The following is a 14,251-nucleotide window of genomic DNA, read 5'->3' as shown; positions in this document are numbered from 1 at the left end:
AATGGAAACCGGATAGAATTAGATTCCAAAGTCTAGAGAATTTGGCTTTTGGATGACAGTCCCAATATCAACAACTTAGAGCATCTCCGTAAAAAGAGGTAAATATAAAGATAAAAGAAATAAATACTTCATCCGTCTCCAAAGAGTATGAACTTTGAGTTCAGTACAAGTTTTAATGAATTATTGGTAAAGTGATGGAGAGAGATAGAATTTTTTTTTATGTATTGTTAGTGAAGAATGAGTCTCACTTCATTAGAGAGAAGCGAGTTTCTAAAATTGGAATGTTCATACTCTTTGGGGACGAGCGAAAAGATAAATAGTTTATACTCTTCAGAGACGGAGAAAGTAACATACGTCCTTATTTTTCGTAAAAAACATTCTCCAATAAAAATAGTATTTAAGAACTTATATATTCTTTAATTTTGAAGAAGTATATTTAATTATTTACATCTAGTCCAAACAAAAGGTAAATATGCTAATTGTTTTTGTTGACCTTTTTTAGTTTACTTTACATCTAGGAATTTACCATTTTTTAAGAGGAAGTATATTTACTTTTTCTGAAGAGGTAAATAAGAAGTACATTTCCAATTTGCTTTTTTCCTTTAGAAATGCTCTTATGATCGAAACAATTAGATTTGATATGATGCCGCAAAAAAAGAATGTTGAATTTAGGGGTGAGCAAAAAAACCGAAAACCAAATATATGAACTGTACCAAACCAAACCGAAATTTTGAAATTCGGTTTGGTTCGGTTTTTAAAATGAAAAAATTTCAGTTTTTCGGTTCGGTTCGGTTCGATTCGGGCGAAATAAAAATCCGAAAAATCGAATTATATTTTAAATATAATGTTATATATTCTATTAATTTAATCCTCCATATTATATTATATAATATAAATATTCTTTTAATATATTCTATATAATATGTATTATATATATATATATATATATATTCTATTAATTTTGTATTTTATATACTTATATACAGTATATAATAAAATATTAATTTCGAGTTTTTTTTCGGTTTTTCGGTTATTTCATAAAATTTCGATTTTTTCGGTTTATTTATGTTTTCAATTTTTCAGATTCGGTTCGGTTTGGATTTTGACTAAATTCGGTTTTTCGGTTTTGGTAAGGTTTAGGCAAAAACCGAACCGAGCCCCGAATGCTCACCCCGAATGCTCACCCCTAGTTGAAATTCATATAGTAGAATGAATTGTGATGAACAAATTAAGGTTATGATCACTCCGTGCTCTATAGATAGAGAATTTTGGAAATGGCACGAGTTTTGATGGGAAATTAGTATAGTATGAAAGAGAGGAGAGAGAAAATTAATTTAACTAGTGTTAATCGATAAGATTGTGAGTCTCGGCTGAATCCGCTCATGTTGGAATAAGACATAGAGATGGTTCTTCCAAGAGAGGTTGATTTTAGAGGGGATATGATGAATTGAATGTGAGGGTGGTGGAACGACATAATATTACCCTTCACCATGCTCCTCTTTTTTATTGATAAAGGGACTTAAAGTTCAAGTGAACTCGAATCACACGCATCTAATCATGTTCTCTTGATTTATATTGTTTGTCACATCCTGCTCAATCATACACTATATGTGCCTTTATTGAATTAGAAGATGCATGGTACACAACACGACTTACAATTTGATAAATTTCACACGTACATAAGATATTGAATAAGAAAAATACAGTAGAAGATCATTGGTTTATTAGTTGTTTTTGTTGGCAAAGGGAAAACAGTTTGTAAAGCCGAAATGGTTTTTCCTGTTATGATCTTGGTTGAGAAGAGTGAGGACTTGAGAGTGAGAAGGAAGAGCTGGGATGGCTCCCTTCTTAGTTGTCGTGATAGCTCCGCACGCACTTGCATACCGAACCACCTCTTTCAGCCTCTCCTCATCCTGTCCATAATTTAACCGTTTAATAGGAAAGATAAATAAAACAAAACACGATAAGAATACACAATTTACATCATATGATCTAAATAAAGAAATTATCTACCCTACCAAACCGACATATCATTTAAATTTTAATATGCATGTACACAATTTGACCTCGATGATGGAAAGATCATCCACGATTTTACGTAGGAGGGCTCCCATAAAAGCATCGCCTGCTCCGGTTGTGTCCACCCTCTTTAGACTATAACCTTCCACTGCTCCCTTGAAATTCTGCACCACCCTCAACTTCATTAAAATTTGAAACAGACCACCATAGGGATGTAATCAAATGCAAACTCTAAATATTGTACAAACTCCAAACTATGATCTGAACCGTTAAAAAATATCAACATATGACAAAATAACAGTAACAAAAAATATGAACACAGTATCAACAGTTGTGTTGACATCAAAATATTGAAAATTTACAATATATAGAATTTGCACTTTATTTCTACCCAACCAACATATTTAAATATAAAAGCTAGCATCACCTCACCTTGGTGTAGTATCGACACCCCTTTTTCCCAAGAGTGAGAAGAAGAAGCTTCAAGTTGGGGCGCCAAAGCGACAGTGCAGATTCATCATCGAGGCTGGAGTTTTGTGTGAGGAAGCACAGCTCATCATCGCTCATCTTTATCACATCAGCCTTGTCCCACACACTCAGCATCCCTTCCCGAGCCTCCTCCGCCGAAGGCCAGAGCGGCAGCCGCAGGTTCGGGTCGTACGACAGCAGCGCTCCCGCGTCCTTCGCCTCCTTCATCGCTTTCAGATGTGCCGATCTACATGGCTCCCCAATCAGGCTTATCGATCCAAAATGGAATATCTTCGCCTGCATTTCTTATCTACATTTAGGATTCCTGACGGTTTCAATGTAAAATTGATAAAGTAAAAATAAATTATTGAAGTACTGATAATTAAAAATAGTCCTACCTGGAAAGAGAATCTTCTCATAAATATATATAAAGACCAATTTTAGTGGGAAATAAAAAATAAATAAAAAATATAGTAACTATTTTTCATATGGACGGAGATAGTAAGATACTTACAGATCTAATAAGTGGGAGATTGAGTTCGGGCGGAGTGAGAAGCATGTCGGCGCTAGGATTTCTATAGAACATGAACTCACGCTCCCCATCGGCGCGTAGAGTCACGAAGGCCAGCGCGGTCCTCGCAACCTTGTCGAAGCAGACGCCTTCGGTGGAGACGCCGTTCTCTTTCAGTATTCCGGCGAGCAGCAGCCCGAACTCGTCGTCGCCTAGCTTCCCCACGAAGGCCGTGTTCCCGCCGAGCCGAGCGGCGGCTATGGCCACGTTGGCCGGCGCGCCTCCCGGCGCCTTCACGAACCCCGGCGCCTCCGCGAGCGACACTCCCGTCACTGTCGGCACCATGTCGATCAGCATCTCGCCGAAGCTCACGATAAGGCCGCTGTTAGCCATCGCGGATATGTATATGGATGCAAATGCAGCAGCAAATTGTGAATTTGTATGTCAAAGCTCATATGGGGTGCTCTATATTTATAGTATAGATAAATGTGCATATGAAGTATACGTGTGGAAAAAATTTGATTCTATACCTTTCTCAACTCATTGTAATTCTTCAAGTTATTCTGCGTTTTTGTGGTCCATGACAGCATCTTGTTTTATAATTATATGAATCAAGAAATTTTATTCTGTAATGTTACAATTTGCTTATGGTAGGGAAAATGGGGCGATTATGATTGATATACCTCAATCCTTCACATTTACTACAAATTAAAGTAATAACTAAACCACTTATTTAAGGAGCGTTTACAGTTAGGAGACAATATCCATAATTGACTACTGTATTTTTATTTTCATCGCAAATAATTCAGCAATCCTAATCGTTTCATTTTTCAAGGAGATGGTATGAATTAATTTTAGCATGAAGATATTATAGAAAATGAGTATGGTCTTTGTTCTTGCTTCAAATGTGTGTTAACCAAGTTGTTAATCTTTGTTGTCGATATTAGATTGTTACTATTTCTATTCTTTTTTCTCTCGCTGTCATCAACTAATCTTCATTTAAATTAAAGTAGTACTACGTTTTTTAATCACCATGGCCCATGGGGAATCCCACTTTGAGTAAGAGTGCATCCTGCATCCTTAAAAACTTATATAGGAATAATTTGATTGTGAAATGCTACTTGTTATTAGTATTATTTACTCGAGATATATTATTATACGTACTTAAGAGAATAATTATTGAAAAAACTTATTGGAGACAAAAAATAAAGACACAATAGATAATTTTGAATAATAACAAAAGTTAAAATCGTAGTAAACGATACACTTAATGTTTTGTTTTTGAACGTTTGTGTCCCTTAATTTTAATGGAGACCTCAAGAATGGACTTTTTTTTAAATATGAATGGTATATTCATAAACACAAATTAGCTTCCTTGACTAAAAAATTTCCTTATACATTTTTTTAGTGAATCAAGTAAAGGATTAATTTTAATACTGGAAAACGAGATGGTCAGTTAATTAACTCAAATAAATTATTTATTTATGTCCCATATAATACCATTAGTCATTGAAACGCTAATAAACTAAACCGAAGTATATCCAAAACTTAAATAAACGCCAATGATTAAAGAAGATTCCTAAAACACATGAACTATATATGTACTAAACCATAAATAAAAGCACCATACCAAAAAGAAAACTTCAAAAGACTGTACGGAAACTGAAAGTAAATCCAAAAGGCTAATTAACTAAAAGAGGTATATAACTAATACTCCCTCTGTCCCGCACTACTTGCACTTATTTCCTTTTTGGGTGTCCCAAGTTATTTGTACTCTTTCCATTTTTAGTAACAATTTATACCTACAGCCGTAATTGTTGACTTTGTCTATCACTCATTCTTTAATCTCCGTGCCCAAAAGGAAAGGTGCGAGTAGTGCGGGACGGAGAGTACTAAAACAAAAATCTAGTTCATGAGATCACGAACTTGAGATGGAGTAGGAAGAGCTGGGATTGCTCCCTTCTTGGTAGTGGTGATTGCTCCACAAGCATTTGCATAAGCCAACACCTTCTTCAACTTCTCTTCATCCTAAAATCAAATTATTCAATAATTAATATACATTTTTTATACATATAGTTATAAATATATTATACCTCACTAATAGACTGGTCATCAACAATCTTGCACAGGAGAGCTCCAACGTAAGAATCACCTGCGCCAGTCGTGTCAACGGTATCAACACGAAAACCATCTATTGTTCCGTGAAAATGCTGCCAAATTAATCACCAAGTAAAATTATTAGTACATGGTTTATTAAATTTTTTTTTTACTATAGTAGTATAGTATATACCTTGGTATAGTATCTACATCCCTTGGCTCCTAGGGTGACCAAAAGGAGCTTGAGATTGTCGTGGTATAGAGACATTGCGGCTGCATCATCAATGACATCGGTTTGAGCGAGGAAACTGAGTTCCTCGTCGCTCACCTTGATCACATCGGCCTTGTCCCAGATGCTCATGATCTGGGCCCTGGCCTCCTCTGCTGAGGCACACAGTGGCAGCCGGAGATTCGGATCATACGAGAGAAGAGCTCCGGCCTCCCTGGCCACTTCCATTGCCTTTAGATGTGCCGATCTACACGGCTCCACGATCAAGCTTATTGATCCATAGTGGAACACTTAGGCCTACACACATATACAACAAATCTCTATCATAAATATGTTCCAATACAATCCTATTCATGTTAAAAAATCATTATATAGTTCCCCTAATTCTTGTCCATCAAATTACCGAAGATTGTACATTCATAGTCTTATTTATTACTACCCCATTCCCACAATAAGAGTAATATTTTGCAATTTTGATCAACCCATTTTTCTTTATATTTCTTAAAACCTGAAAAGTGACTCCTATTGTAAGTGACTCATATTGAGAGACTGAGGTAGTATGTACATACAACTAAATAATACTTGTGAATGCATAAAATGAGACACTTGTCATGAAACAAAAAAATATATAAAATTGGAACGAAGACGTTATATGTATACTTAGAACCATAGGGTCGCGTTAGGGTAATACTAATTTAAGTTATGGTCGCCATCATATATGTAAGTTATTGTTGATTCATGAATATGAGTAGGGTTTTGAGATATTGAAAGTCAACAATTAATATTAATGAATCATCCAACTGATTGAAGACATACCGATTAGATGAGGTCGAGATTGAGTTCATCGGGCGTGAGCAGCATATCGGCGCTAGGGTTACTATAGAACATGAACTCACGCTCGCCGTCGGCGCGCAGCGTCACAAACGCCAGCCGTCCTCACGCTCGCCGTCCTCGCGCCTTTGTCGAGGTTGACCCCGGCGGTGGAAACGCCGTTCTTCTTGAGGATTCCGACGAGCATGTGGCCAAACTCGTCGTCGCTGAGCTTGCCAATGAAAGCGGCGTTTCCACCGAGCCTCGTCACCGCTATGGCGACGTTCGCCGGAGCGCCGCCGGGAGCCTTGAGGAATCCAGGCGCCTCGGCCAGAGACACGCCGGAGACCGTTGGGACAAAGTCAATCAGCATCTCGCCGAAGCTCACAATCAAACCACCATTGCTATAATGAGATTGAAGAATTTTTGAAAATTTGGGTAAATATTGAGTAGAATTAGATGTAGAAGGAGTTTATATATATAGAGTTTTACAAGAATTATTTTGTTACTTGGATATAGGCATAATATTGCATCAATATCCACTCAAATCCTACCTAGATATATCTATATCCAATTAATCCTATCCTATCCTATCCTATCATGTCCATATCGGGTTAGGGTTTGGTAGCAACTAATTAACAAGCCTTTATGTTTATTTTACTTTGATGTTTTACAGGGTAAGGAAGATAATGATTAATCCAAGTTAGCGACTACTAAATACTAAAAAAATATAGCATTTGAAGAGAGAAGATCTGCTGCAAACCATATTTACGGGCGCCTGCTTGCCACATCACCCATATTCTCTTTCCATTACATGTATAATTTGGTCGCCTGTGTCTTCTTCTGCAACATCTCTCTTTAAAATATTTTAGATTATTTGACAAAGGGAATATCACTTTGTTCGTCAAAACTTTGCATCCCGCTAACACAAGTAATATTTATTTCATTAATTCCTTGTCATATATTTTTTTTAGATTAATATTATATGAATGCAAATTTTATTAAGAATTGTAAAGTAATTTAGAAGAACAATTTTATGTAAACATACTAATTTTAGTTGTTTGAATATAAATCCCACCAAATCACGTGCAGCAACTTTTGTAGTGTTATGAATAGGTTATTTTAATAGACTATAAATTCAAGTTTTTTAATTTTCTTTTGATCATCGCCATAAGCACATAACAATTGTTGGACTTGATGTGATTCCATGTTAATTTAACAAAAACTGATGGTTTAAAACTTAAAATTTTTAACTTTCTGTTTTGAGAGTATTGTAATATTCCTATTTGTCAATTACTCTTATTACTATTACAATGTGTACATATGTTAATTTTTTTTCGAATTGAATCTATTAATTTTTTTTTGAATTGAATATGTTTTGAGAGTATCGCATTATGCTTATTCTTATTATAGAGGTGTTCATGAGCTCGAGGTCCCGAGCTCTATAGCTGGATGTTGCATGATAGACTAGGTGTTGCTTATATTTATTAAATTTATTCTGTATTCGGGCTTTGCTTGCTTTTTTTACCCAAAAAAAATTAAAACTAACAAGGTAACAAAAAACTATAAATCACTATTTAATGTTTCATTACAGAATATTTTAGATGCAGTCTTGATAAATGTAAATTAGAGGAAGCATAATTTTACCCATAATAGAACTCCTATCAGCTTGTGTCTTTACGTTTTCTTGAAAATTGATGCTGGAAAAAAATTCAAAGAGAGAATCAAGTGGTTGGAATAAATAAAATGATAGTAAATGTTAGAATTAAGAAGGTACAAACCAAAAAGAAATAACTTTATTATACAACGAATAGCTGATGTTGTATTGGAGATCCGCAGATAAAGATGTAGAACATATTGATAATAAAATGCAAAATAGTGGGGATTTGAAGATATAAATAAAATAAAATAAAATATAAAACACTAATATGAAATAAATAGATACAGGAAAAAAGAACAGTTGTCAATTTACTAAATGAAAATAATTGGAAATAAGGAATATGGGTGATGTGGCAAGTAGGCGCCCACAAATAAGGTTTCCAGCTCATCATCTCTCAGCATATGAATATATAATTTGTCATGGTTGAAGTTGAAGATAGGCTTAAATGCGAAATAATTCAAAAGGGAGATATTTTTAAAGATAATTTTTTTGAATAGTGATAAATGTACATATATTCTACGTACATAATTGGATATTTTAGGTATTTCATCTATAAAACCGGTTTACGATTTTAACTATTTAAAATTAAATTATATATTACATATTTATCCTCTCAAAATAGATAACGTATGTGCATTTTCTCTATTCTCTCAACTCTTTTCCACATTTTTTTGCTAAAAACCTGGCCCCTTTTTTTTCCCTCTCTCTTCTACATTTGCCATTTTGGCTATAATTCGTATAGCAGTTCCTTTCATCTCTCTCCCTCCTCCCTCTTCCACATTTTTGCCTAGAAATGCATGTGCAGTTTTCTCAAGAAAATCGGGTTTATAGGGTACTTTACGTTTAAAATAACGTAAATGTACCCATTTTGTTATCTCTTCCATATATGGGAAAAACGCCACCCATATTGGCATTTTTTATTAGTGAAGACACCACCCGCATTGGCGTTTTATCATTTTGAACCGTATATCGTCGTATTTTATGGAAATAAGTTCAAAAACGCCGGCGTGGTTGGCGTGTTACAGGAAAAAACGCCGACGGGGTTAGCGCCTTTATTAAATTAGAAACGCCGAAGGGAATGGCGTGTTTATATAAAGACGCCATCACGGATGGCGTGTTTATTAGTAGAGCTTCTCTTGATACAAATCTCATTTTCTCTCTCGCTTAATCACAGGCGCATGCCCTCTGACCCACTCTCTCCTTCGTTTCTCTATTCCGACGTCGGTGGTCGGTAACCTTAGACCACAACCGTCCCATATCTCTCTCTCTCTCCCCGTACCTACAATGCTCGATTTCAGGCGGTGTGGCGTGGTCTTCCAGCGACAGTGAGCGGATGTAGCGGCCATTTTATTGCGCAAAAGATCTGAGTCTTGTCGTCCTCTTCATCCTCGATCCCCTTGTTTCCCGGCGAACCATGGCCTCTTCCTCCTCCGTCTTTTTTTTTGGCAATTTTCACAATTTGGTGAGCGATTTGGTGTGGGCAACTGCCTACTATGAGCCTCTTGTTTAATTGTTGTCTCTTCGTGCCTCCATTCATTGCCGAATTGTTGTGGGTGTTGGAGTAATTGTGAAAATTTTTGTGACTTGAGGCACTGAAGACAGTGGATGACTAATTTTGACACTATTCAACGCAGTTTCTAGAAACGTTGCCCACCTTGTTCTTCAGTTTTTTTTTATTTACTTTTTGGAGTCTTGTGCTTAGGTTTTAAATTAAGCAACACAAGTCTGAACAAAAACGCCAACCTAGTTGGTCTTTATCAAAGACGCCAGTCCCGTCGGCGTTTTACAGTTGGGGGGGGGGGGGGAATTTCGTCCATTTTTTCCACGACGGAGTCTGGATTGACTCGCCACTCGTGTTGGCGTTTTTTAATTATAAGACGCCATCCGTGATGTCGTCTTTATATAAACACGTCATTCCCTTCGGCGTTTCTAAATTACTAAAGACGCCAACCCCGTCGGCGTTTTTTTCTATAACACGCCAACCACGTAGGCGTTTTTTAACTTACTTGTATTTCCATAAAATACGACGACATACGGTTCAAAATTGTAAAACGCCAATGCGGGTGGCGTCTTCAATAATAAAAAACGTTAATGTGGGTGGCGTTTTTTCCATATATGGAAGAGATAACAAAATGAGTACGTTTACGTTATTTTAAACGTAAAGTACCCTATAAACCCGATTTTCTCCAGTTTTCTCTCTCTCTCCTCTTCCACATTTTTTTGAGTTTGAATTATTAATAAACTTATTTCTCCTCAGCCACTATTTTATAACATTATAAAATATGTTTAAACTTGTAATTTAAAATACTTACAAATTTTAATTGTGATATTGTATATTGTTATGTGTGTTTTTTTTTGTCATACACTGAAAATTAAATTAAGTTTATAAATTGAAATACATTATAAAATTCAGTTCAGCTTATAAATTAATAATATGCAAAATTCTAAATTCTAGTTATGTTATATATAATGTTCTTATGTTTTCTGTACTTATAAAGTCTAATTATGATAGGCATTTTTTCTATAATTTCTTTATTTTGTTTAATTTACAACTTTAATTAAATTTTATAATGTTGTAGTAATATAATAAAAAAAATAGCTGCAAACAATTTTGCGTTTCATTCAATGTTATAAATGCAATACCAAATGAAAGTTCTAATAAAACTTTTTTTAAAAAAATGGACTCTTTATTATAGTTTACTTTGAAACCTTTATTATCTTGGTATATATGCACAATTCATCGAATAAATATTTGTGGACTTTAATAAAGTTAAATATAATAAAAAGTTTTAAAATATAAGTAACTTAATTTAAAAATTATTCTCTTTATTTTTTTTTTGATTCATTTCTTTATCATCTATATTGAATTTTATTAACATTACAAATGCAATACCAAATGAAAGTTCTAATTGAATTCAAATATTTATTAGACTTTTATTATAGTTTGCTTTGAAACCTTCTATTATCTTGGTATACATGCATAATTCATCGAATAAATATTTTTGGACTTTAATACAAGTTAAATATAAATTATAAGTCATTAAACATAAGAAAATTTAATTTTAAATTTATTCTCTTTATCTTTTAAAAATCGATTGTTTGATTCATTTGTTTATTATTTACATTGATTTTCATTAATGTTATAAATGCAATACAAATTGAAAGTTCTAATTAAATTCAAAGTTCTTTTGAACTTTTTATTATAGTTTACTTTGGAACCTTTTATTATCTTGGTATATGTATGCATAATTCATGAAATAAATATTTGTGGATTTTAATAAAGTTAAATATAATAAAAAAGTTATAAAATATAAGTAAATTTAATTTCAAAAATTATTTTCTTAATATTTTGTAAATTGAGTGTTTTATTCATTTCTTTATCATCTATATTGAATTTCATTAATGTTATAAATGCAATACTAAATGAAATTTCTAATTAAACTCAAATATTTTTGGAATTTTTATAATAGTTTACTTTGAAACCTTTATTATCTTGATATATATGCATAAATTTGTGGACTTTATTAAAGTTAAATAATAAAAAGTTAAAATAAAGTTAATTTAATTTAAAAATCATTCTCTTTATTTTTTAAAAATCAACGGTTTGATTCATTTGTTTATCATGTACATTGAATTTTATTATAATGTATAAACATCAGCATTACTAATAACAATCATCGCATGCATATCTAGACATTTAGTTTCAATTATGTATCCGTCTGGGTAGAATTGAATATTTATAAATTTAATATAGTTTTATAATAAAATAAATAACGTATTATTATTCAATTAGCAGTAGTGTCTACTGGTCACTAAAACTAGAATTTAACTATTCCCTTCGTCCCAACTAAGTTTTAGGCAAAGAGATTAAGAAATTGTATCCAATAAAAAGTAAAATATATAGGAGAGCGAAAAAGTAGGAGAGATAAAGAGAGAATAAAATAGGTGATGGAATAAAGTAAGATTTATTAGATGTTTTGTTTTTTTTTGTCAAAACAGAAAATGACTCAACTTTATTAGGACGTATCAAAAAGGAATACGACTCAACTTAGCTAGGACAAATGGAGTACAATACAGATAATATTGAAAGTCAAAGATATGTAATAAGAATAAGATATTTAAACATATAACTCATAACGTTTATATTTTAGTATAAAATGAACTAGAAATCTGATCTAATACAAATATATAGGTAGCACGTACCTTAAATAAAATAAAAACATGCAGTATTAGACCATCCGCAACGCTGTCTTTTATCCGTCTTTTAACCGTCTCATCTCTTAACTATTCATGGGCTCCACTGTACTTTTTACTCCATCTCTTAACTAAGAGACAGCACCTGCAACCCTCCATCTCTTATCCGTCTCTTAATCATCTCATCCCTTAACTATTCATTCAATTTCATTTTTTATTTTTATTTCCAACAAATTTAATTAATAAAAACACACTTCATTAAATAAAATAAAATTACAACTTAAAATTCTAAAAAAATTAAAACCCCATTAATAAAATCCTAAAAAATAAAAAAATACATAATTTAAATAAAAAAACATGTTTTTATGGTGGATTAATTTGTGGGAAGGATTTGATATTTATTGAAGTGATTGAAGGCTTTAAAAAAATAAAAAATAAATAAAAATTTGCAAAAAACGCCTATAAATGGCTAGTATATTTTTTTGGGATTTTTTTTTAAATTTTTGAATTTTTCCTGAATTTTTTTTAAAAAAACATTTTTTCTTGAATTTTAACCGGAGCTCGCCACGTCGCCAACGCGCGTGGCGAGACGTCTCGCGAGCTGTCCCTCCTGGACGGGCGTCTCTCCGAGACGGGATGGAGACAGAAGGCTGCAACGCCGTCTCTTATCCGTCTCGTCTCTCCGGGACGAGATAAGAGACGGCTAAGGGATGCGATGCGGATGGCCTTGCACATACTTATTATTGTGCACATACTTATTATTCAGCTAAAAATTATAGTATGTAAAACTTTAAGTAATGATAATTTCAACTATTTTCTTATTATAATTATGCTAAAGTAAATAAAATATCAATAAAATTAATTTCATTAAAAATAAAAATGCAAAAAGTTATACTCCTACATAAGTAAATGATTAAATGTTAAGATCTTATAAATATTTAAATGTTTATTTTGGTACACATAGAATAAAATGCAATATAGATTAAAAAAACTAGGATAAATAAAACACACAAAAGAAGAAGAAAAATATTATCAAGGAAATAATAATAACAAAATACTATACAACACATAATATTATCAAGAAAAAAAATATTATCAATGAAATTTGACGTGAAGGAGGAGTATTTGATATGAATCATGATAATTGATCATGGAGATTTAATTGGGAGTTTTGACGTGGAGGTGGGAGTTTAGATATTAACCATGATCATGGAGATTTAATTTGATATATTTAAATATGAACACTATTTTTTTTAAGATTTAAATATAATAAAGGATAATTCAGTAAATAAACAATATAACTAATAATAAAACTGGTTTAAATTAAACCAGTTTGGTCCGATTAAAAAATTAAGAGTATTATGTATGTAGAATTTATGTACGTTTATCATTTCCCAATTTTTTATCCCAATATATATAGTACTTCAATGATATCCTCTATCCGATAAAATCTTATAATCATATCCGTATCTGTTATTTTGGGGTTACGGTTATTCGGTAAGAGAGTGTGAGAACGAATATTTATCTCTTTTGAAAGTAAGTTTTTGGATACAGGGAAGTTACTAGTTTAGATGAGAATTAATTGAAAAGAACTAAGAGCATCACCAATGGCGCCCGTCCCGGCGGACGTCCGCCATTAGGCAAGAGAGGCACGGATACGGACGTCCGTTGCGGACACTGGAGTTCCGCAGCGTTCCCGGGACGTCCTCTCGGACGTCCGCCATTGCGTTGACACGACGGACGTCCGCACGGACGTCCCAATTTTTTATTTTTTTAAAAAACTCTATATATGTTAGGGAGATTTTTAAGGAGTTTCAAACATTGTAAATCAGTCCTTCGACTATCAGCTCGACCCCAGCCAGGGGCTCTGCCCCTTGGACCCCGCAACTCGGGGGCGCTGCCCCCGAACCCATGTCTAATCATAATGAATTCAAACAAGCGTGCACTCCGCACTTCCAAACTTATATGATGTCTCATTATGACAATATTGATCAATCAAGTTAATCCTATTACACTAAAATAACCAACACGACATGTGCCAAAAACAAGCTCATATTTGACTCCAAAACGATATAATTGAAGAAGTACGGCAGCGGAGGGGTCGTCGTTGATGGAATTTGTATTTATTGAAGTGTACTTTTTTTAGTTTTTTTGTTGAAATGTACCTTTCTTTTTTTTATTTAAAGAAATTTTTATTCCGTAATCGTGGCGAAATTTTAATTCCGTAAATTGTTTAATTCTGGAAATTATTTAATTTGTGAAT

At 33.3% G+C, this 14,251-nt stretch overlaps 1 protein-coding gene and 1 pseudogene across 1 annotated transcript; both read right to left on the bottom strand.

The window, feature by feature from the left end:
- Positions 1–1,587: 1,587 nt before the first annotated feature.
- On the bottom strand, positions 1,588–3,422 carry LOC121753592 (fructokinase-2-like). The gene is made up of 4 exons (XM_042148807.1): positions 3,002–3,422; positions 2,452–2,784; positions 2,067–2,183; positions 1,588–1,913 (listed from the first exon to the last, which is right to left on the bottom strand). Exons 1-4 carry the CDS (start codon positions 3,389–3,391, stop codon positions 1,725–1,727), a joined length of 1,029 nt encoding a protein of 342 aa, XP_042004741.1. The 5' UTR covers positions 3,392–3,422; the 3' UTR covers positions 1,588–1,724.
- A 1,441-nt stretch (positions 3,423–4,863) lies between these two features.
- LOC121754662 lies at positions 4,864–6,558 on the bottom strand (annotated as a pseudogene).
- Between the last annotated feature and the right edge of the window lie 7,693 nt (positions 6,559–14,251).

Source organism: Salvia splendens, chromosome 11, assembly GCF_004379255.2.
Source record: "Salvia splendens isolate huo1 chromosome 11, SspV2, whole genome shotgun sequence".
Classification (NCBI taxonomy): domain Eukaryota; kingdom Viridiplantae; phylum Streptophyta; class Magnoliopsida; order Lamiales; family Lamiaceae; genus Salvia; species Salvia splendens.
Note: the sequence above shows the minus strand (reverse complement) of the source record. Positions and strands in the feature narration are given on the sequence as shown.